Source organism: Schistocerca piceifrons, chromosome 7 (genome assembly GCF_021461385.2).
Source record: "Schistocerca piceifrons isolate TAMUIC-IGC-003096 chromosome 7, iqSchPice1.1, whole genome shotgun sequence".
NCBI classification, from domain to species: Eukaryota; Metazoa; Arthropoda; class Insecta; order Orthoptera; family Acrididae; genus Schistocerca; species Schistocerca piceifrons.
The window spans coordinates 409687864-409713736 of NC_060144.1; the positions used below are offsets into that span (position 1 = coordinate 409687864).

At 37.5% G+C, this 25873-nt stretch overlaps 1 protein-coding gene across 1 annotated transcript in view; it reads left to right on the forward strand.

Annotated features, from left to right (window-relative positions):
- The window catches only part of LOC124805352 (putative helicase MOV-10), a 447080-nt gene that overhangs the window by 294244 nt on the left and 126963 nt on the right, over positions 1 to 25873 (forward strand). The window contains exon 12 of the mRNA XM_047265888.1: positions 13460 to 13596. Coding sequence (XP_047121844.1) covers positions 13460 to 13596 — 137 coding nt within the window. The remainder of the gene's footprint in view (positions 1 to 13459; positions 13597 to 25873) is intronic.

Genomic DNA, 25873 nt, shown 5'->3' on the forward strand with positions numbered 1-25873 from the left:
CACTAGACAAAACACTTTCCTGCCTATCAGGTGAAATTGCCACACGTACACAATGAAACAAAAACAGAAAATTGTAGGACACAATTAAAAGAGGTACTTATCTGATTCATTCGCGATGTCATTCCAGAATATCACTTTTGCTCCTGGCAACGTCCGTGGCACAGTCTGCAACGTACAAGATTATGGTTCCTGCCTCTTGTACATAGAATTCTTGCGAGTCGTCCTCTGCACAGTCTTCCACTTGATCCCAGCTCCTCCACCACGTTGAGATGTTTATATTTTCCCACCTCCGCGTTGCAAATGTTTTGACTTTTGAGTGAAATGCCCAGTCGATGTGCTGTTGTTTTCACGTCAATTCTACCAACAGTGAGAGTTGTTTAGTTCTCTGGGTGTTGTAAAATTTCTGGATTCGTCTCGTCGCTGTGCAGCCTATGAAAAGGATTGCGGAAGACTCCCAAATAAATTCCAAAGTACAGTGCAGTTTTAACACCAATATATTTCCTGGACTCTGGTGTCCGAGCCTAGTGAACTGTACCGGTTACATCACATGTACCCAAAATTGACATCAAACGACACAGAGTTCATAACAATCAACAAACGAGTGAGCCTACAATACATTTGCTCGCAACCCTAGCCAAAAAACGAGTGCCCCAAGGCGCCTGTGTGACCTCTATTTATACTTTTGTTAACAATTACCTACAATGAAAAATTACAATTTTATGTAAAATCACAATTAAAAGTTAAACCGAATATGAGCTACACATTGCTAAAAATTTACAATCTCAGTGCTGAACAAGGTGAACCTATTTTCAACTTAGTTACGAGTTAATATAACATTTTCTGTCTAATTTTGTTACAGGTAACAATTACATTTCTAAATTTGTTTATAACAAATCAACTAGTGCCTGAATTATAGTGCTGACATATATCGGAGATTCAATTAACATGCTTTATTTATATGTTCTATTTAATTTGCTGTAGTAATTTTATAATGATAGGTTTACTGGTACATCCTGACCATGTGCTACATTTCTTTCAATTAGTTACAGTATTAATTTCACATTTATATTGTGTTTTTCACATAAGAACAATGTTAATCAGCAAAGCATCATTTTCGAATTATGTGTATACTGAAATAGTGGTTATTTTTGTATGTAATTTGGAAACGGGTCACTTTACAATTGGGCAATTAGGACTGGTGTTTATCTTTAATGCTCTCCGAGGGGCTCTGATAGGTAGCATTGAGATACAGTAATATTTCAGGAGGATTTCATGAAGGATGGCTCTCATTTCAGGGCAGGATTTGAGGAAGTCGTATCCCTGCTGGAGAGCCACATTCATATTCTGATCCAGTCCCAGAAAGTATCATGTCACAAGTGGGGCACTTTTGGGGTTCTTCTGTGGGAGGTTCTGGGTTTGAGGGGATGAGGAAGTAGCTCTGGTTATTTGCTTCTGTACCAGGTCGGGAGGGTAGTTGCGGAATGCGAAAGCTGTTTTCAGGTTGTTGGTGTAATGGTTCAGGGATTCAGGATTGGAGCAGATTCGTGTGCCACGAAGACCTAGGCTGTAGGGAAGGGACCATTTGATATGGAATAGGTGGCAGCTGTCATAATGGAGGTACTGTTGCTTGTTGGTGGGTTTGATGTGAACGGATGTGTGAAGCTGGCCATTGGACAGATGGAGGTCAGCGTTGAGGAAAGTGGCATGGGATATGGAGTAGGACCAGATGAATCTGATGGAACCAAAGGAGTTGAGGTTGGAGAGGAAATACTGGTGTTCTTCTTCATTGCGAGTCCAGATCATGAAGATGTCATCAATAAATCTGTACCAAACTTTGGGTTGGCAGGCCTGAGTAACCAAGAATGCTTCCTCTAAGCGACCCATAAATAGGTTGGCATACGAGGGGGCCATCCTGGTGCACATGGCTGTTCCCTTTAATTGTTGGTATGTCTGACCTTCAAAAGTGAAGAAGTTGTGAGTTAGGATGAAGCTGGCTAAGGTAATGAGGAAAGAGGTTTTAGGTAGAGTGCCAGGTGATCGGCGTGAAAGGAAGTGCTCCAACGCAGCGAGGCCCTGGACGTGCAGGATGTTTGTGTATAGGGAAGTGGCATCGATGGTTACAAGGATGGTTTCCGGGGGTAACAGTTTGGGTAAGGATTCCAGGCGTTCGAGAAAGTGGTTGGTGTCTTTGATGAAGGATGGGAGACTGCATGTAATGGGTTGAAGGTGTTGATCCACATAGGCAGGGATACGTTCTGTGGGGGCTTGGTAACCAGCTACAATGGGGCGGCCGGGATGTTCGGGTTTGTGAATTTTAGGAAGTAGGTAGAAGGTAGGGGTGCAGAGTGTCGGTGGGGTCAGGAAGTTGATGGAGTCAGGTGAAAGGTTTTGTAGGGGGCCTAAGGTTCTGAGGATTCCTTGAAGCTCCGCCTGGACATCAGGAATGGGATTACTGTGGCAAACTTTGTATGTATTTCAAACTCCAATAACAAATTCCTAAGTTGTTCCTGTTGTTGGTCATTAAGAGTTGTAGCTTCCCACACTATAGAATCTACTACACTTTCAAAATCCTGATCCTCAGTCTCATCAAAATTTATGTTGTCATCAGACATCTGGTACTCACCTTGGTTCACAATGTTTTGCAATAGTCACAACTTTTCCGACAGTTTAAAATACAGAAATTAGTTTTCACATATGTATTACTTTTAGGTTCCAAATTAAACAATTCTTTAGCACTCCAGCTGAAACAAGCCTCCACTTTCTCTATCCAATCCATACTGAGAATTACATTTTCTTCCAGACTAGGGATCACTATGTATCCATGTTAAAAGGTCTTGTCTTCTATACTGAAAGTTAAAAGTACCTGAGATTTTGCTAATTTGCTTTGATTACCTGCAGCTCCTCTTATCTTTACACCTACAATGGGCATTTCCACAAAATTCTTACTACACTCGATCTTGTCTCTAAATTGTTCAGATATACCACAAATTGGACTACCTGTATCAATCAAACAGTTGCCTTCCCTCTGATCAATCTTAATCTTGATGTAAGGAGACCCAAAATCTGAATTATCCTCTATGTTGTCAGACACTTCATGCAAAAGATCACCTTCAATTTCATCAAATGCTCCATCCAAACTGTCTTCACAAGGTTTTATCAACTTTACAAGTATCATAACATTTCTTTGATTATTCATGTTGTGAGGTGAAGATTGAACACAATGAATAGTTCCATGACACAACTAACATCACTTGTTACAGAAGGTACACAAAACACATTACTGTCAAAATTACACTTCCTTCTTAGATCCTCTTTCACTTCATTCCACCAATTGGGATATAAATTCTGACTAACCACAGCTAACTTATTCCAAAATGCACCTTTATCTAAGTTATTATCAATCTAGTCCCAAACAAACTTCAAGAAGTTTTAACCTTTATTCTCCAGCTTCACAGATACCTCACCTTCACTGTTTGCATCATTACTCTGCATGACATTAATGAAAAACTGTTTTGACTGGACTGGTATTCCATGACCCTCCCTTACAACATCATATACATCACTTACCTTACCTGTTTTGTCAACATAATTTACAAATAACTCTGAAACTTCATAATTCTTAAACTCCACAATAGTCCTCCAAAATTGCTCCATCAACATCACTGACAATACAAGTCTCATACCTCTTCATTTACCTCTCTCAGACTTACTAACCTCAGTTACTTCACACCACTCTTTCACATCTACACCCAAAATACTACCTAGTTCAGATCCAATACAGTCATCACCTGATTTATATACATCAATAATACTGTTTTTTGCCCAAAAGAATATATCATTAGTACATACTACATCAAAATTCCCACTATCTCACATTTGCGATTAGCATTTACATCACCATAATTAAACATAGTATCAAAAAATTTTTGATAAAAACATAAATGACAAATCTGATATCCCTTCCGTTCAGTTTCAGATACATCTGCCATATCATTAACACTGTTATTACTGTCTAATTGCAAGTGTAACTTAGGGGTCCTGTGCTTGTTATGTTTCTTCGCCCCAAAACTGTGGACCTTCATTGTGGCAAACTGCTGAGTAGTGACTTCTATGAATGTTTCTTCTATTAAAACGGACATGGTTATTCCCATTATTCCTATCCAGCTGCTGTTCAGAATTTACCTCTCTGTTGATACTTTGATCCTAATGGAGGTTACCATTATCTCTGTTTCTGTGATTAATCTCTTTGTGATTTCTATCATTCCTATTATTATGGTACATACTTCTTTCTACTGGCCTATCCAGCTTTTCAACTTATCATAAAAACTGTTCAAGACAATCATCAAGTCCATGTACCAAATCCAACTGCAACCTTTCTGGTAATCTCCTTTTAAGCGCATCAGTCAAGGTCATTTCATCAAATAGTTTGCCAAGGTGTGCTAATTTTTTAAGTTGGTTCACACAAAACTCTTTCAAAGTGCTGACCCTATTCCTATAATTAGGACTATTAAAAAATTCACTTTTGTTTCTCCCCTGTTCTGCTTCTCACCAAAATTTATTTAAAAAACTTTTCTCGAAACTCTGATATGTTTCACATGACTCAAATTTAAATTTAACCACGACAGCACTTCGCCTTCAAGAAATCTTTTAACAAATTAATTTTTTTTTATTATCATTCATGCCTAACATAAAGCTATCTCTGCAGTTGTGCAGAAAATCCACTGGATGTTAATTATCTGATTGAAAACTTTTGATAGGAGTGTTGGACCATGCAATACCATTGTTTGCACACAGATTTTTGTTAATACAACTTTCCTGAACTGCTGAAATTTTTTGATCTAAAACAGTTGCATCAGTTTGCATTTTGTTTTTTTACATTTAAAATTATTTAGTTTAAACTGGGGACATTTTGTTGGGTGGTAGTTCCAAACACAAACAGTTTTTCCACTACAGCTTTCTGTTCAACTATGATGTCATCAACACTCTTTGATTATTTCACTGACTCAGCTACAATCTCATTTTCTAAAACATTAAAATTTTTTTCTAAAACATTAACTTTTTAATTCAGACTTTTTAACCTCTTGGACAACACATTTTTTATCCCTGAAACTTGATTACTAAGTTTTCTTATGTGATCGTGTATTATGTCCATTTTACTATTGTCTTCAGTTTTCAAGTCATTTAATTGTCCTTGTAGTGAAGCAAGTTTGCTATCATTATCTGCTCTTACTTCAGTTAACTGATCATTAATTGCACTAAATTTGCTATTGTTGTCTGTCTTCATTTCCTCTAGTTTTGCCAAAATTAACTGAGAAACAGTAGTCTTTCTTTACTGTCTATGATTCGACTTGGCTCAAACATGTCCTGACTGGAATCTGTAGCTTTCATTTGTACCTCACTTTTGTTTTTGTTCCTATTTATTTTGTTAACAAGCACATGAGTCCACAAAGAAATTAACTTCGCAAATAGTTTTACTTATATTTCCTTTTCAATGTCCCTAGTTATAGTAGTTAAGTCCTCTTCACTTTCATTGATCCAGTCCATTATTATTGGTAGTACATCGTCACTGTTGGTGTAAAGATCCTTTGTTGGACAGCCTTCAGGTTTGCTCCACACGACCGGAAATTAATTTGTACATCAATTTCAAAAATCAATGAAATAAAACAATTTCTGCAACAAACGAAACTTCCTTATTTGCCAATTAATCATGGACAATGCCCACACTTGTAATCTCTCCCCTCCTTCCTAATTGCATCTACAGTCTTTTATGAAGGTTTGAGAGGAGCGAAGGCTACAATAAACTTTCTAGTTTAGTTATCTTTCCATGTTGAGTTGGCTCCAGTTCTTCTTGTTTAGGGGTCTCATTCCTGAAGCTGAAAAATGTCACATTTTAGGTCCTCACAATTGAATTGAACTCAATAATTTTGAAGACTGTTGTTGCAGAATTTTTGTTTTTATGTAAATATATTTTCTCTTATTTTAGTATATAATACAGTATCTTGATTTTTCACATTAACAGAGCCAAAATTACATTGTCCGCAGAAAAATACATCCTTCTACCATAGAGGCATGCTTGCCACTCTCCCACACTCTGTGTAAATAACAATATTCCAAAGGGTTTACAATTTTTCTTAACAAATGAATTTCTGCTAGTATCGGCTACATTATTAATTTTGATTATTATTCCATAAATGAATCCAGAAATAAACATAGTACATAGTGCACAATTGTGTAATTAATAATAACATTTTTAACTGTGCCAATAATTCATAATTTCAAATGTTCCTAAAAAAATAATAATTTAGTAATGCTAGAGGAAGATGTCCCATTACACTGTCAAAAATTGATTCTGTATTGATATTTATTAGAGGTCATGGTACTGACATGAAATCCAGTTTTGTAGGTAACATGACTCTGTATACTGGTAATAGTATTTGATCTGCATGTATAATAGTATAATACAGTATGTATATAATGGTATATGATCTGTAGTGTCAGCCATTAACCACATGAGCGTATACTGAGAACCTGTAGACGTATATTTCCTTTCTCCTCATACTGTATCCTTACTGATGATGATGATATATTAAGCCTTGTACAAAACTGAATCAAATATGTTTTTTTCATAAGTCAAATGATGAACCATTCAACAAGAGCCAATCAATAATACTTTTGAATATTTTGTTTATGACTCCTGCTGTTTTCATTTGGGCTTGATTGGGATGCTTGCATCGCCTGCAAAAACCACTATTAATGTTTTGTCAGTGTATAGTAGTAGTTTAGATTAGATTCACTTATTGTATTTATAATAAGAATAGGAATGCCTCTAGAACTCAACCCATATGGAACACAAATAATAATTTGCCCCCATTTCAAAGAACATTCATCGCAAGACCCAAATGAGCTATCTAATTGATCCTTTGCTTCCCATCAGTTAAATATAATGTGAACCACTTAGTTGTTGTACCTCAAAATTCATAAACTTTAATTTTCTCTGGAAGAAGCTTGTGTTTTGCACAGTGAAATGCTGTGGACACATCATAAAAAAGTCCATTAATAAAACCTTGTCATTCAGCTATTTTAACACAAGGTAAGTGAATCTTATATTTGCAGATATGCCCAGCTGTCCCTAAGTACATTATCTTTCCCAAAACTTTTGATAAGGATGTCTATAGTGAAATGGGTTACTAATTATCAATGTATGTCCTGTTACCTTTCTTAAACAGAGGTCCAACAACTGCACACTTTTGGCCTGCATAGAAAGATACCTTGTGAAAGTGATTCATTTAATATACAGCTGAGTACAGTGACTATATCAGAAGAATATGCTTTTAATATTTTACCAACCCAAATATTATTTTTAAGATGGTAATTTATTTTCCTGATTTACATGGCCATAGTTGTAGTATGCAGATTCATTCACTGATTCCTCAATTTTTTTAGAAAATGAGCATTGAAGAGGCTTACTTTGTGTATGTCTTGAATCATCTGGTAATTATGTTGAAATACTAGATCATTTTGTTCCCTTATAGACTTTTCCATTTCCTTTCTTTGATTTTGTTCTCAGAATTATCAGTGGATTACCTAATATGTTTCACAGCTGCGTGCATGTGCTTATCCTGATATAGTTCCTGCTACATGATACTTGAAAGCCTTTGATAACAAGGTTTCTTTGATTTAGTGCTGATCTATAACCTACAATTTATTATTATTGTGTGCTCTGATTTTAATGTAAATTTAGCAGCTTCGCATGAAGCCAATGATTTAATAAATGTGCTCGCAACACTCTCCATGAAAAATATTGTAAAAGAATCTACTAGAAGAACTCCACTTCTTCTTATTCCATTGACACAATCATTGTAAATTGTTACCCTGCCCCATTAATAAAACTTGAGAACTTGTCAAATGGTCTCTCTGACCACCAAGGCCACCTGTTTGATGTAAGCCTGCCATATAAAAAAAATTCCATGTCCACCTCACCTAAAATAATTCACAGGAGTGCATTAATGATCCTGAAAGTTTACAGTTACTTAAAGATTTGTTAAAACAACTTTGAGAAAATGTTTACATAGAAGAAGCCACTGACAAAATGGCTAAGAATTTTGCTGACACACTGTGCCATTGTTCTGATATTGCCTTCCCTCTTAAGAAGCAAGTAACTAGGACCTGCAGGAAACCTGAATACAAAGGGTGGATCACACAAGGGATACTCACCTTCTGCAAAACTAAGAAAAGACTATACATGGAAAGTAAAAGTGACAGATGCCCTAATTTTTAAAATTATTTTTAAAAAATTCTTCAAAAAGTGACATCCAACGCAAAAAAGCTCTCAGTGAACCAGTACATTAAAAATACAAATAAAAGAGTAAAGCTGCATGGAAAGTTGTCAGTGGTACTACAGAAACAAGCCTAAACAACCACTGCCTGATTTTCTAAAAGAGAATGGGGAAAAAAGAATGAGATCCTAAAGAAATAAGTGAATTGTTTAATGCACATTTCACAAATAACATAAAACAGTATTTCTTCAGGAATGACCAAATCACAAAAAACTTTTGAAATAGAACTAAAAAAAAGAGACAGGTCACTCTTCTTAACACCAACATCAGCTGCAGAGGTGATAAGAATCATCAGAGAAACAAGAATCTCACATTCTTGTGGTACTGGTGGTTTGCCTGATCATTTAATAAAAAATATTGCCACAGAAATTGCTGGACCCATTTGTGATGTAATAAACAGTTCATTAAGCAATGGCTACTTTCTGGAACTCTTCAAAATTTGAAAAGTCATCCATATGACATAAATAATGTCCCTCTTACCAGCACTATCAAAGGTAATTGAAAAAGCCATGTGCAGTCATGTATTAGAATTCCTGAATTAGAAAACTTATTTTCTGAACATCAGTATGGGTTTAGCAAGCACAGATCTGTTAAAGAAGGCCTTTTTGCTCTCTGTGACCAAATAATCTCTTCTTTCAATCACAGAGAATTCTCCTCTGGATAGTTCATTGACATAACCCAAGCATTTGATTTGGTTAAACAACAGATATTGCTTCAGAAAGTAGACACATATGCATCTGAGATATGTATAATCAGTGTAATCAGTGATTTGAGTCATAATTAACAAATAGTATGCAAGTAGTTGAAGTATCTAGCACTAGCAAAGAAAGAACTTGCTCTAGTAAAGCCCTAATTACCTATGGTGTGCCACAAGGCTCTGTCCCGAGTCCTCTTTTCTTTCGGCTTCTTATTAATGAACCTTCTTAAATTTTCTTCTGTACTTACAATTGTAAGACATTTCCAGGGGCAGATGTGGACCCTGACCACAATCTATTGGTTATGAACTGTTGATTAAAACTGAAGAATCTACAAAAAGGTGGGAATTTAAGAAGATGGGACCTGGATAAACTGAAAGAATCAGAGGTTGTACAGAGTTTCAGGGAGAGCATAAGGGAACGATTGACAGGATTGGGGGAAAGAAATACAGTAGAAGAAGAATGGGTAGCTTTGAGGGATGAAATAGTGAAGGCAGCAGAGGATCGAATAGGTAAAAAGACGAGGGCTAGTAGAAACCCTTGGGTAACAGAAGAAAAATTGAATTTAATTGATGAAAGGAGAAAATATAAAAATGCAGTAAATGAAGCAGGCAAAAAGGAATACAAACATCTCAAAAATGAGATCGACGGGAAGTGCGAAATGGCTAAGCAGGGATGGCTAGAGGACAAATGTAAGGATGTAGAGCCTTATCTCACTGGGGGTAAGATAGATACTGCCTACAGGAAAATTAAAGAGACCTTTGGAGAAAGGAGAACCACTTGTATGAATATCAAGAGCTTTGATGGAAACCCAGATCTAAGCAAAGAAGGGAAAGCAGAAAGGTGGAAGGAGTATATAGAGGGTCTATACAAGGGCGATGTACTTGAGGACAATATTATGGAAATGGAAGAGATGTAGATGAAGATGAAATGGGAGATATGATACTGCATGAAGAGTTTGACAGAGCACTTAAAGACCTGAGTCGAAACAAGGCCCCCGAAGTAGACAACATTCTATTAGAACTACTGACAGCCTTGGGAGAGCCAGTCCTGACAAAACTCTACCATCTGGTGAGCAAGATGTATGAGACAGGCGAAATACCCTCAGACTTCAAGAAGAATATAGTAATTCCAATCCCAAAGAAAGCAGGTGTTGACAGATGTGAAAATTACCAAACTATCAGTTTAATAAGCCACAGCTGCAAAATACTAACACGAATTCTTTACAGACGAATGGAAAAACTAGTAGAAGCCAACCTTGGAGAAGATCAGTTTTGATTCCATAGAAATGTTGGAACACGTGAGGCAATACTGACCCTACGACTTATTTTAGAAAATAGGTTAAGCAAAGGCAAACCTGTGCTTCTAGCATTTGTAGACTTAGAGAAAGCTTTTGACAATGTTGACTGGTATACTCTCTTTCAAATTCTAAAGGTGGCAGGGGTAAAATACAGGTAGCGAAAGGCTATTTACAATTTGTACAGAAACTAGATGGCAGTTATAAGAGTCGAAGGGTATGAAAGGGAAGCAATGGATGGGAAGGGAGTGAGACAGGGTTGTAGCCTCTCCCTGATGTTATTCAATCTGTATATTAAGCAAGCAATAAAGGAAATAAAAGAAAAGTTCAGAGTGGGTATTAAAATCCATGGAGAAGAAATAAAAACTTTGAGGTTAGCCGATGACAATGTAATTCTGTCAGAGACAGCAAAGGACTTGGAAGAGCAGTTGAACAGAGTGGACAGTGTCTTGAAAGGAGGGTATAAGATGAACATCAACAAAAGCAAAACGAGGATAATGGAATGTAGTCGAATTAGGTCGAGTGATGCTGAGGGAATTAGATTAGGAAATGAGACACTTAAAGTAGTAAAGGAGTTTTGCTATTTGGGGAGCAAAATAATTGATGATGGTCGAAGTAGAGAGGATATAAAATGTAGACTGGCAATGGCAAGGAAAGCGTTACTGAAGAAGAAAAATTTGTTAACATCGAGTATAGATTTAAGTGTCAGGAAGTCGTTCCAGAAAGTATTTGTATGGAGTGTAGCCATGTATGGAAGCAAAATGTGGACAATAAATAGTTTAGACAAGAAGAGAATAGAAGCTTTCGAGATGTGGTGCTACAGAAGAATGCTGAAGATTAGATGGGTAGATCACATAACTAATGAGGAGGTATTGAATAGAATTGGGGAGAAGAGAAGTTTGTGGCACAACTTGACTAGAAGAAGGGATCGGTTGGTGGGACATGTTCTGAGACATTGAGGGATCACCAATTTAGTATTGGAGGGCAGCGAGGAGGGTAAAAATCATAGAGGGAGACCAAGAGATGAATACACTAAGTAGATTCAGAAGGATGTAGGCTGCAGTAGGTACTGGGAGATGAAAAAGCTTGCACAGGATAGAGTAGCATGGAGAGCTGCATCAAACCAGTCTCAGGACTGAAGACCACAACAACAACAACAACAACAGTATTTTCTGATGATACAAATCTATTATTCAATAGCATATCAGTGCAACAAATGATTGATCAAATATCAGATACAAAGAGTTGGCTGCTGTCCTGGCTCTACAGAAATAAACTGGTTCTGAATGCAAATAAAACATCACACATGCTCTTCTATCCATCAAAAAATCCCTCTGCTCAAATGACACCAATATTAATAGAAGGCCATGAAATCAATCAAGTAAAAGCAATTAAATTTTGGGGAATGTGGGTAGATAACACTTTGAAATGGGATGTGCACAGGGATAAAGTACTGAATAAGCTGAGCAGCCTCTGTTACGCTTTTAGAATCCTCAGCTAAACATGCAACAACATAGATACATTAAAAACATTGTACCGAGGTCTTGTTCATTCCATTTTAGCATATTGCATCCGCTGCTGGGGTCATCACACAAAAAAATCTTTGTAATGCGGAAAAGGCTATTAAAGATAATGAAGCATGAGCATCCTAGATCATCAGCAAAGCCAATTTTCAAAGACTTGAAAATTTTACCAGTAGCCTATATTTATATAATAGAAACAGTCTTATCTGTTAAAAAAACATGCACCTCTTCACCATAAATAGGGGATATACATGATCACAATGCGAGAACAAATTTGAACTTTGTCTGCTGCCCCAGAGAGTAAGTAGGTGTCAAGCTGGTGTCAAGAATATAGTCACTCAGCTGTACAATAAACTTCTTATGACCATAAGAAATAGTGAAGGGCTGTCATTCAGGAAAAAAATAAAATAACTATTTTTCACACACACCTTTTACTCTGTTGATGAGTACTTAAAGGCAAATTTACTGTAACTCTCCAAAATTCCTTCCCAAAAAAATAAGAACACAAGCTCACTATTCATCAAAAAACACATTAAATTTATTTTTACTTATTCTTAATCTTGCTTTATATACTGAAATAAATTGCACTGTATGTGCTTTATATACTGAAATAAATTGCACTGTATGTCAACTGAGTTAGGACTGTACAGAAATAAGCCTATATTTTTGTACTTATTGTAATTTCTTAATTCCCATCATGCATTGTAAGCCCATATATATTGCTGTTACTTCCCATATGAATGTAAACTGTCCTCTGTGCGTATTTAGCTTTATGTCAGTTTTTAATTCAATGTACATGTAAATTGTCCCCTATGTGTTTTTAGCTTTTGACCATTTTTTATGCCATCATACATGTAAGCTTATTCATTTTAAAATATTTAACTTTAATACTGTTTGTATTGTCTTATAAAAATTCAAACAACTGTCATACAATTAATGTTAACCATGTCCTATATCTTTGTACAACATACCAGGCACAATAAATAAATAAATTAAATAAGTGTCATATTTCATGGTTTTTGTTTGGAAATAATGGTTAATGGTGCAGAGAAATTAACTTAGAAATGCATGAATTTAGAATTTTCATCAATTGTGTAGTGTACCTCAACAGAACTGATGCTTCTCATGTTCCTTGTAAAAGTGCCTGTTGTGAGCTCATTAACTGTTTGAATGGTTTCTTGAGAGTTCAGTCCAGTATGTCTCTTTTTAATGCTGAGTTACTACATCGTAACACAATGGAAATAGCTTCTTTGTGGACTAGAATTTTTCTTGTTGGGAGATACACCGTGGGGGGGGGGGGGGGGGACCAGAAAATGGAGTCTGAAACACAAACTTACTTCTTACTGCAATAGAAAAAACAGGGGACCATCCATGGCTAACATATATTTTGTTGCTGACACCAAATGAAACGACCTCATTCTCCATTAGCTGCCTTACACAAGTTGTAAGGCAATATTATGGCATTATCAGAATACCACTGCACTTCTCTGTAGCAACAAATATTGTTACTTGATTATGTGGTTCCAGTTTTCCTCACTTCTTGTCACTGTTCCATACATTTGTTGACAAATACATTCTACTGATTTATTATTAATGGTTGCTTTGCAGTTATGGAAAAATTGTGATGGTGCCCGTATTTTAGCATGCACGCCATCCAATGCAGCTGCAGATGTTCTGACTACACGAATTCTGCAACAAATTCCAAACAAGAGCGTCTTACGTATGTATGCTGACTGTTGGACAGGGTAAGTGTTTCTTAAGGGGGAAATAACCTGAAGAACAATGCCAGTTCATTGTACTATAATTGTGTATTTTAGTGCAACAAACTATTTGCGTATATTTATACATCCAGATTCTGTAATGTAATTGACATGAAGAAACATTAATGTTTATCCCAAATTATAAAAATTGGGTTGCACTGACGTAAGATAGTGAATCCGTTGCTTTGCTTACCTTCCGAATCAGTAAATGTTGAAAAACAGAATTCACTCATTATTTGCATATCATATTTCAAAAAACCCATAATGAAGGAGAGCTTTCAAGGATGTAAAACACGCAGGCAGAAGGAGCTCCTGCAGGCCACTTCTGTAGAATATGCTAACAACATCTTGTAAATGGCAATACACTCTCACTGATAATTATGAGAATTACCTCTAGTTCACTGAGAGATAGATTTGGATATATTTATCAGGACAGAAAGTAGGTGCTTTGATAAAAACAAAAACTGTCCTCTGACACTACTCAGCTATTTTTTTTAACTAAATGATCCATGACATTTCAGGAAAGGAGTAAAGGATCTAATGTAATTCCTTAAAATTAAAAAAAAACTGTTAACTGCCTACATATATATAGAAATGAAAATATGATGGCTAGATTAGTTTCAGTTGTCAGTCTACCCATCCTCATATCATGCTCATATGAGATGCAAGTTGAACAAAAACTGGATGTACTGCAAATAGCCATGTCATGCAATAGCTTGCCTCTGTATAAGAGATCAGTTCAATAAAAAATTTTGGTTGTAACAGCAGAAAAGAGAGAGATACACCATCTAACACATAAAAATGAATGTATGGGTGTTTGTTCGTATGTTATGCAATGCCATACTGTTCAGTCGATTGTGATGAAACTTTGCAGACTTATTGTTTCCACTTGTGTGATATAGGCATAGTACAATTAACATACAGTATGTTGCACACTTGTTGTACTGGCAAATGTATTTGAAAAAGCATGCGAGATGTTGGAATATGACAGAAACAAACAGATTAATGTTTCATGGTGTGTTACACATCTCAATATCGATAAATGTGGGTTATATCTAATCAAAATTTTCCAGTGCAAACAGTAACTTTTTCTGTTTCTTCTAGTGAATCAGTGAACAATATTTTGGTTGTACAAGGGTATATTGTGTTAATTTCTTTGTCAAAGAATATGCCTCCCAAACGTTCATCACTTAGTAGATCTACTGGCGCAGCATGTAGAAATAAGGGAATTAATGCCTCTCAAATAAGCGAGGAATGACAAGCGAGCAATGAAGCAGATCATTTATGAATTACTCATTCCAGTGGATCAGAATCTCAAGATCAACATGTGGCAAGAACTGAAAGAGAATGTTCATGTGCTACCTATCACATGCATCATAATCCTAAGACCAACATGCAGCAAGGAATGAAGCAGATTGTTTATGAATTGCTTATTCATATGCATCACAATCAGGAGGTCGACATGCTGCGACAATTGGAACAGGACATTTATGTCCTACCCGTTGCAGGCACCAGAATCAGAAGTCCAGCATGCAGTGAGCATCAAAAGAGAGCTTTTGTGAGCCCTCGCTCACACGCATCAGAATGAGAAGACCAACTTGCAGCAAGAATTGTTTCTGGGTGACTCACCTGATCGCAAACATTTTTTGCAGAACATTCGCTAATATAATTCAGTGTTTCAAATGACATCTTTTGGAGCCAACAAAGTTTTCCAAGATCAGAACATGCCTGTTTTCAAAATTCAAAGATAAATACGTCATCATGTTGGTTCATTTCTATCCATTTCCAATTCTGAACATACATTTCTACAATGTTATGAGTGGTGATGAAGCACAGCTGATCAATACTGTGTGCAATTCCAGGCGCTAAATGGTACATTATGCCCTATTTGCAAACATTTTTCCACCAACACAATGCATTGATAAAATTATTTAAAACTTCAATTGACAACTTACCGGTGGATAACTATGCAATTCAAGCACTATCTGACAAAACACCATTCAGACAGTGTGTTGGACACCACAACGCACCTACCATCAATGAAGTTCCAATTCTCATAGTTGGCGAAGACTGTGATACATATAATATAATTTGTCAGTGATGGAATAATACAGTTCTACGTGTCGCTGAAACACATCAATTATACGATGCGCTGCAGTATCCTAAATTTTTTGGGAGGGGCAGAATGGATATCACTTCAATATTATGCAAATCCCTCCCCGTGAACCATGGACCTTGCCGTTGGTGGCGAGGCTTGCGTGCCTCAGCGATACAGATAGCTGTACCGTAGGTGCAACCACAACGGAGGGGTATCTGTTGAGAGGCCAGAAAAACATGTGGTTCCTGAAGAGGGGCAGCAGCCTTTTCAGTAATTGCAGGGGGCAACAGTCTGGATGATTGACTGATCTGACACTAACCAAAACGGCCTTGCTGTGCTGATACTGCGAACGGCTGAAAGCAAGGGGAAACTACAGCTGTAATTTTTCCCAAGGGCATGCAGCTTTACTGTATGATTAAATGATGATGGCGTCCTCTTGGGTAAAATATTCCCCCATTCGGATTTCGGGGTGGGGACTACTCAAGAGGATGTCATTATCAGGAGAAAGAAAAGTGGCGTTCTACAGATCGGAGCTTGGAATGTCAGATTCTTTAATCGGGCAGGTAGGTTAGAAAATTTAAAAAGGGAAATGGATAGGTTAAAGTTAGATATAGTGGGAATTAGTGAAGTTTGGTGGCAGGAGGAACAAGACTTCTGGTCAGGTGACTACAGGGTTATAAACAGAAAATCAAATAGGGGTAATGCAGGAGTAGGTTTAATAATGAATAAAAAAATAGGAATGCAGGTAAGCTACTACAAACAGCATAGTGAACGCATTATTGTGGCCAAGATAGATACGAAGCCCACGCGTACGACAGTAGTACAAATTTATATGCCAGCTAGCTCCGCAGATGACGAAGAGATAGATGAAATGTATGATGAGATAAAAGAAATTATTCAGATAGTGAAGGGAGATGAAAATTTAATAGTCATGGGTGACTGGAATTTGGCAGTAGGAAAAGGGAGAGAAGGAAACATAGTAGGAGAATAAGGATTGGGGCTAAGAAATGAAAGAGGAAGCCGCCTGGTAGAATTTTGCACAGAGCACAACTTAATCATAGCTAACATTTGGTTCAAGAATTATAAAAGAAGATTGTATACATGGAAGAAGCCTGGAGATACTGACAGGTTTCAGACAGATTATATAATGGAAAGACAGAGACTTAGGAACCAGGTTTTAAATTGTAAGACATTTCCAGGGGCAGATGTGGACTCTGACCACAATCTATTGGTTATGAACTGTTGATTAAAACTGAAGAAACTACAAAAAGGCGGGAATTTAAGGAGATGGGACCTGGATGAACTGACTAAACCAGAGGTTGTAGAGAGTTTCAGGGAGAGCATAAGGGAACAATTGACAGGAATGGGGGAAAGAAATACAGTAGAAGAAGAATGGGTAGCTTTGAGGGATGAAGTAGTGAAGGCAGCAGAGGGTCAAGTAGATAAAAAGGCGAGGGCTAATAGAAATCCTTGGGTAACAGAAGAAATATTGAATTTAATTGATGAAAGGAGAAAATATAAAAATGCAGTAAATGAAGCAGGCCAAAAGGAATACAAACGTCTCAAAAATGAGATCGACAGGAAGTGCGAAATGGCTAAGCAGGGATGGCTAGAGGACAAATGTAAGGATGTAGAGGCTTCTCTCACCAGGGGTAAGATAGATACTGCCTACAGGAAAATTAAAGAGACCTTTGGGAAAAAAGAGAACCACTTGCATGAATATCAAGAGCTCAGATGGAAACTCAGTTCTAAGCAAAGAAGGGAAAGCAGAAAGGTGGAAGGAGTATATAGAGGGTCTATACAAGGGCAATGTACTTGAAGACAATGTTATGGAAATGGAAGGGGATGTAGATGAAGATGAAATGGGAGACATGATACTACGTGAAGAGTTTGACAGAGCACTCAAAGACCTGAGTCGAAACAAGGCCCCGGGAGTAGACAACATTCCATTAGAACTACTGACAGCCTTGGGAGAGCCGTCCTGACAAAACTCTACCATCTGGTGAGCAAGATGTATGAGAGAGGCGAAATACCCTCAGACTTCAAGAAGAATATAATAATTCCAATCCCAAAGAAAGCAGGTGTTGACAGATGTGAAAATTACCAAACTATCAGTTTAATAAGCCACAGCTGCAAAATACTAACTCGAATTATTTACAGACGAATGGAAAAACTAGTAGAAGCCAACCTCGGGGAAGATCAGTTTGGATTTCGTAGAAATACTTACCCTACAACTTATCTTAGAAAATAGATTAAGAAAAGGCCAACCTATGTTTCTAGCATTTGTAGACTTAGAGGAAGCTTTTGACAGTATTGACTGGAATACTCTCTTTCAAATTCTGAAGGTAGCAGGGGTAAAATACAGGGAGCAAAAGGCTATTTACAATTTGTACAGAAACCAGATGGCAGTTATAAGAGTCGAGGGACATGAAAGGGAAGTAATGGTTGGGAAGGGAGTGAGACAGGGTTGTAGCCTCTCCCCGATGTTATTCGATCTGTATATTGAGCAAGCAGTGAAGGAAACAAAAGAAAAATTTGGAGTAGGAATTAAAATCCATGGAGAAGAAATAAAAACATTGAGGTTCCCCGAAGACATTGTAATTCTGTCAGAGACAGCAAAGGACTTGGAAGAGCAGTTGATCGGAATGGATAGTGTCTTGAGAGGAGGATATAAGATAAACATCAACAAAAGCAAAATGAGGATAATGGAATGTAGTCGAATTATGTGGGGTGATGCTGAGGGAATTAGATTAGGAAATGAGACACTTAAAGTAGTAAAGGAGTTTTGCTATTTGGGGAGCAAAATAATTGATGATAGTCGAAGTAGAGAGGATATGAAATGTAGACTGGTAATGCCACAGAAAGCATTTCTGAAGAAGAGGAATTTGTTAACATCGAGTATAGATTTAAGTGTCTGGAAGTCGTATCTGAAAGTATTTGTATGGAGTGTAGCCATGTATGGAAGTGAAACATGGGCGATAAATAGTTTGGACAAGAAGAGAATAGAAGCTTTTGAAATGTGGTGCTACAGAAGAATGCTGAAGATTAGATGGATAGATCACATAACTAATGAGGAAGTATTGAATAGGATTGGGGAGAAGAGAAGTATGTGGCACAACTTAACTAGAAGAAGGGATCGGTTTGTAGGGCATGTTCTGAGGCATCAAGGGATCACCAATTTAGTATTGGAGGGCAGAGTGGAGGGTAAAAATCATAGAGGGAGACCAAGAGATAAATACACTAAGCAGATTCAGAAGGATGTGGGTTGTAGTAGGTACTTGGAGATGAAGAAGCTTGCACAGGATAGAGTAGCATGGAGAGCTGCATCAAACCAGTCTCAGGACTGAAGACCACAACAACAACAACAACACCAACATTATGCAAACTAATCCAATTACACATAAGTGCAGATATCTTTGTTTCATTTTACCAAATTAAAATATTATTCTTTTTTTTTTTAACTCCCTAACAATTGTAAGTGTAATTTACATTATTCTTCTCTTCTTTTCTGTATTCTTACAGGTGAACAACTAAAAAAAGGTATCAGCAATGAATGATTAATCATAACGCATAATGATAACTCAGAATGGAACAAATCATATTCTGTGATGCCATCAACTATTCCATCAATATGTGGTAGACATGTATGCCAAAATTCAATCCTAACATTTGTTATTCATTCTTTTAAATTAAAAATTATTGCTTTAAAAAGAGTACATTCATTTATGAGATGCAATTGCAAAAAATGGAAATGTTTCTGACATTGGCAAAAAGGTCATACTTGCAGCATACGTCAATAGCAGGCCACAGCACATGCAGGAATTTGCACAAGATAACATGATGTATGTGCATTCATATGGCTGCCCCCAATTTTTTCTTCACATTTACAGGCAGTCCAGCATGGAACAAAATAAAGGAGCTTCTACTGCCCGATCAGCATCCATCCGTCCAGGAGAGCTTCTGTGAAGTTTGGAAAGTAGGAGACGAGATACTGGTGGAAGTAAAGCTGTGAGGACAGGGTGTGAGTCGTGCTTGGGTAGCTCAGTTGGTAGAGCACTTGCCCGCGAAAGGCAAAGGTCCCAAGTTCGCATCTCGGTCTGGCACACAGTTTTAATCTGTCACGAAGTTACATATCAGCGCACACTCGACTGCAGAGTGAAAATCTCATTCTGAAAGCATCAATCGAATTGACATGATTTGACTGCACAAATATTCGAATAAAACTCACTAAGTTGATGGACTTAATTTTGAAGAAACAGATGTAGGTGAAACTCGCTGCTGGATATATGCAAATGAATGGCAGAAGAGAGGACTTCCACATGCTCATATTGTCATGTGGCTTAAAATGAAAATATATGCAGGTAAAATTGATGATGTTATTTGTGCTGAAATTCCTAATCCTGAAGCAGACCCACTGCTATTTGATATTGTGTCAAAAAGCGTGGTACATGGACCATGTGGAGCATTGAATCCACAGTCTCCTTACATGGTAGATAACAAATGCACAAAAAGGTGTCCTATTGACTTAGTTCATGAAACATGCACTGGTGATGACGTATATCCACAATACGTACACCGAAAACCAAAAGATGGAGAGGATACACCGATAGTCAGAATAAGAAATGTTGACATTGAAATCAACAATAGATGGATTGTACCATATTCTTTTTTATTATCGAAAACATTTAAAGCTCATATCAATGTCAAATATTGTCTTATTTGCAAATATGTCAACAAAGGCAGTGATATGGCAGTATTCAGTATCGACAGGGCTGATGCGTGCAACGATGAAGTGAGTCCATTTCAAACAGGTCGATATATCAGCAGCAATGAGGCTGTTTGGTGCAGTTTTAGTTTCCCAATTCACAGTCGGCCTCCCAGTGTTGTTGATCTCAGTGCTCATCTTTAAAATGGACACAGAGAACAGAATTTTGTGCTATGTATGGAAAAGATGTATTTGCCAAGACGTTATTGTTTGCAGAAGTTCCAAAATACTGCACGTGGAATGCTGCCTCCAAGAAATTCCAGTGATATAATCAAGGCATGTGCATTGAAGGCTCTCAAAATCTGTATTTGCCTGATGCATTGGACCATTATTCACCATCATTTTGACCATCTGTTCACCATACAACCCAAAAGATTTGTGGGAAAAAGAGGATTCAAGTGAAGAAATTTTGCACTGTGTTCATACCATTAGCAATGGAAACTCCATCGATGTTTTGGACAATATTTTCAATCTAGTTCTGATCAAAATCAAGAACATGTGTTTAACCATAAAGAATAAAGAACTTGTTCATCTAGGTGTGATTGCACCAGAACATTCTACATTTGACCTTTATTACCATTATTTAGTGAGAGAACACCAATACAGTGCTAATGATTTGCTTGCATTTGTTGAAGCAAATGAACAAATTTTGCTTGCATTACAAAAATATGCCTATGACACAATTACAAATGCCATGTTAAATGACAGAGGTAATCTGTTCTTCCTTGATGCACCTGGTAGTATTGATAAAATGTTCCCCTTCAGTTTGCTATTGACTCACATTTGATCTCAAAACAGAATTGCTTTGGCTCTTGCTTCATGCGTTATTGTGGCTAAATTATTATATGGTGGACAAACAGCACATTTGGTGCTCAAATTGCCATTATATATGCATTTCTCAGATGATCCAACATGTAAATTTTCAAAAGCATGTGGCATGGATAAAGTTATGAAACTGTATGAGGTCATTGTCTGGGATGAATGCACCATGGCTCATAAGAAATCACTTGAAATTCTTAATCAAACTCTAAAAAGATTTGTGATCAAAAGCACAACTGTTCAGTGGTGCTCTCATTTTATTATCTGGCAACTTCAGACAAACTGTTCTAGTGATACCTACATCAACACAGCTGATGAGCTGAATGCTTGCCTCAAAGCATCACATCTTTGGAGATATAAGACCAATATGTGCATACATCTACAATGTGATGCATTGGCAGCTCAGTTAAAAAAAAGAGCTATTGAACATTGGTGAAGAAAAAGTATCACTTGATGCTACCAAAAAATCTAATTAATTTCCATTGAACTTTTTGTGCCATTGTGCCATACATTGAACAACTCATTCAGAAAGTTTTTCTGCAAATTGTCACCAATTGTAAAAATCATAAATGGCTTTGTGAAAGTGCTATTTTGGCAGCAAAAAACACCGATGTCAATACAACCAGCCTTGCGGTTCAAGAAAAAATTGCAGGCAATTCTGTTGGCTACAAATTCATTGAGAGCATCATGAATGTGCACAAATTTGTTAATTATCGTATCAAATTTTTAAATTTGTTAGATCTTTCTGGTGTCACTCAAAGTTGCCATGCCAGTTATTCTCTCGTGGTAGATTAATCCACCCTGACTGTGTAATGGAACAGGACTTGCCGTGAAGAAACTGATGCCAAATGCCATCGCAGCAGCTATTCCTAATTGAAAGTGGAAAGGAGAAGATGTGCTCATTCCAGGCATTCCCATCATCCCCACCAACATGTCATTTGATTTCAAATGACTGCAGTCCCCTATTTGACAAGCATTCGCAATTATTGTGAACAAGGCACAAGGTGAATGTCTTCAGGTGTGCAGATTGAATCTAGAAAATGCATTTTTTCACATGGCCAATAGTCAAAAACCAGTCCTAAGCAAAGAAGGGAAAGCTGAAAGGTAGACAATATTCCGTCAGAATTACTGATAACCTTGGGAGAGCGACCCATTAAAAAACTTTTACATCTAGTGTACAAGATATATGGGGAAGCCAAAATACCCTCAGACTTCAAGAACAAATGCAATAATCCCAATTCCAAACAAAATAGTTGCTGATATGTGTGAAAATTACCAAACTATCAATTTAATAACTCATGTTAGTAAAATACTGACACAAATTCTTTAGAGAAGAATGGAAAAACTGATAGAATCTGACCTCAGGGAAGATCAGTTTGGATTCTGGAGATGTGTAGGAACACACAAGGCAATACTGACCCTATGACTTGTCATAAAGGATAGGTTAAGGAAAGGCAAACCTATATTAATAGCATTTGCAGACTTAGAGAAAGCTTTTGACAGTGTTGACTGGAATGCTCTCTTTGATATTCTGAGGGTAGCAAGGATAAAACACGTGGAGTGAAAGGCTATATACAACTTGTACAGAAACGAGACAGCAGTGGTAAGAATTGTGGGGTATGAAAGTGAGGCAGTAGTTGAAAGGGTACACTGAACAAGCAGTAAAGAAAACCTAAGAAAAATTTGGACGAGGAATTAAAGATCAGGAAGAAGAAATAAAATTTTTGAGGTTTGTCAATGACATTTTAATTTTGTCAGAGACGGCAACAGTTGAGTAGAATGGACAGTGCCTTGAAAGAAGGATGTAAGATGAACATCAACAAAAGAAAAACAAGGATAGTGGAATGTAGTCAAATTAAAGCAGGTGATGCCAAGGGAATCAGATTAGGAAATGAGACACTTAAAGTAGTAGATGAGTTTTGCTATTTGGTTAGTAAAATAACTGATGACGGCTGAAGCAGAGAGGATATAAAATGTAGACTGGCAATTAACATCTAATATAGAGTTAAGTGTTAGGAAGTCTTATCTGAAGATATGTATATAGAGTGTAGCCATGTATGAAAGTGAAACAAGGATGATACACAGTTTGGATAAAAAGTAAACAGAAGCTTTGGAAATGTGGTGCTACAGAAGAATGCTGAAGATCAGATGGGTCGATCACATAATAAATGAGAAAGTTCTGAACATCACTGGGGAGACAAGAAATTTGCAGCACAACTTTACCAAAGGAAAAGACTGATTGGTTGGACACATTCTGAGACATCAATGGAGGGAAGTGTGTGTGTTTGGGGGGGGGGGGGGGGGGGGGGGTAAAAATAATAGAGGGAGACCAAGAGATGAATAAGTAAGCAGATACAGATACAGGAGGATGTAAGTTGTATTAGTTATTCAGAGATGAAGATGCTTGCACAGGATAGAGTAGCATAGACAGCTGCATCAAATCAGTCTTAGGAATGAAGACCACAACAACATGGATGCTACAGGCACATCCAGTTTGTTTGTGGTTCCCCCCCCCCTCCCCCTTCCCCATTGTGTCTCATACAAACATGATCTGAGGATGGTCGCATTGACAACTGAAACCAGTTTGGTCATCATACATTCAAAAGGGGGTAAAAGAAGATGCTCCACAAGGGAATTATCTGAATGCATGGAAGTGATGGACATGTACAGACAAACAAATGGCTACAATTTCAAAAGAAATTGGATGAGCTATTCAAAAGAAAGAGCTTCACAAACTCAGCAAGGCAATAATGTGTTGCTCCATTAAGTTTCGGGAATGCAGCCGCATAAATTCTGCTTTTTCTTCTAATATTTCGGCTGTATATCTTTCAGCCATCTTCAGAGAGAGCCGTACGACTGACGCTCCAGCACTCGCTCCATCCTTTTAAATTTGCGGACCGCGCCACTGCGCATGCGGCCACAGATGAACAAGGCGCCAGTGATGTTGATCGGTGGCAAAGACGTAACATATGCATGAGTTACGTCTGTGGCTGCGCATTCGATCCATGCTGGGAGATCGATGTATTACTGGGAGCTGAACTGTAGCGACGTCTTTGTAAGTTCAATATTGAAAGTGCCAGATTCCATGATTTATCTAACATGAAACCACTGTCTCTATTAATTAAATTCTTCGCCAAGCGGATTTCAATGGCCTCTTTTACTACGTAGTCCCAGAAAGATGAAACAGAAGTCAGAATTTCAACATTTTCATATACCATAGAGTGACCAGAATCAATACAATGCTCTGCCACAGCCGATTTACTGGGTTGTAAGAGCCGAGTGTACCTGCGATGTTCCGTACACCTCTCTTGGACTGTACGATTCGATTGTCCGATATATGAAAGGCTACATTCACATGGTATCTTGTAAATTCCAGGCTTGCGGAGTAGTAAGTCATCTTTAACGGAACCCAGGAGTGCAGCCGTCTTCGCCGGTGGACGAAAAATCACTTTTACTTTATGTTTAGTGAGGATCCATCCTATTTTGGATGAAAGGCTTCCCACGTACGGCAGGACAGCCATGGATTTAAATGTTTCCTTGTTATCTTCTGCATTCCTTACGGACACCTTAGGTTTTATTTGTAGTGCCTTACGTATCTGTTGTGGAGAATACCCGTTGTCCTCAAAAACTCTCTTAAGACGTAAAAGTTCGTCTTTTAAACTACTTTCATCAGATATGACGTGTGCTCGGTGTACCAAAGTTCTTAGAACACTACTCGTCTGCAAAGGATGGTGACAGCTATTTGCATGTAAATATAAGTCCATATGGGTCGGTTTCCGATATACTGCATGACCCACAGTGCCATCTTCTTTGCGCCGAGCCAAGACATCCAAAAGTGGAAGACATCCCTCCTTTTCCACTTCCATTGTAAACTGAATTTGTCCATGGATGGAATTCAGATGGTTTAAGAAGTCCTGCAATTTGTCCTCGCCATGGGGCCACACTACAAAGGTGTCGTCAACGTACCTCCAAAAAACTGTAGGCTTCAAACTAGCAGACTCCAGGGCCTTCTCCTCGAAATCCTCCATAAATAAATTGGCTAATTTAATTTAAACAGTATAGATATTTTACATACACTTCACAGTGATTTTTACAGAGTATGTGGATGTAGACCAAATACACTTGAATTATAAGGAGTGTCACAAAAGAAGAAGAAAAAGTGAAAAATTAAAAATATTATGTAGTTGTCAGTGGAAGCTACAGCCATGTAAACAGCAGAAGAGAACTCCAGTGAGAAGATAGAAATACATGGATTATTGCAGAATGGTTATCACATAATTGGTGATACGACAACAGTAAACCGTTTTCATTCACATGCCAGCTGCTGGTAAAATACTGAAGGGAATCCTTGGAAATGCATATGATACAGAATTTCAAAAAGTTTGAGGGAAAAAGGGAAAAAGTATGCATTTTTATTGTAAACCATCATGCTCAAAATAACTTGTAAATATTATTTAGTAATTAAGAAACAATCCTACGTTCACTATAGTAACTAAAAGCAGTTGACAGACTCTACTCTGGACTCAAAAAGACGATAGTTTAACTACAGACACAAGTAGCAGAACCTGTAAAAGGCAATA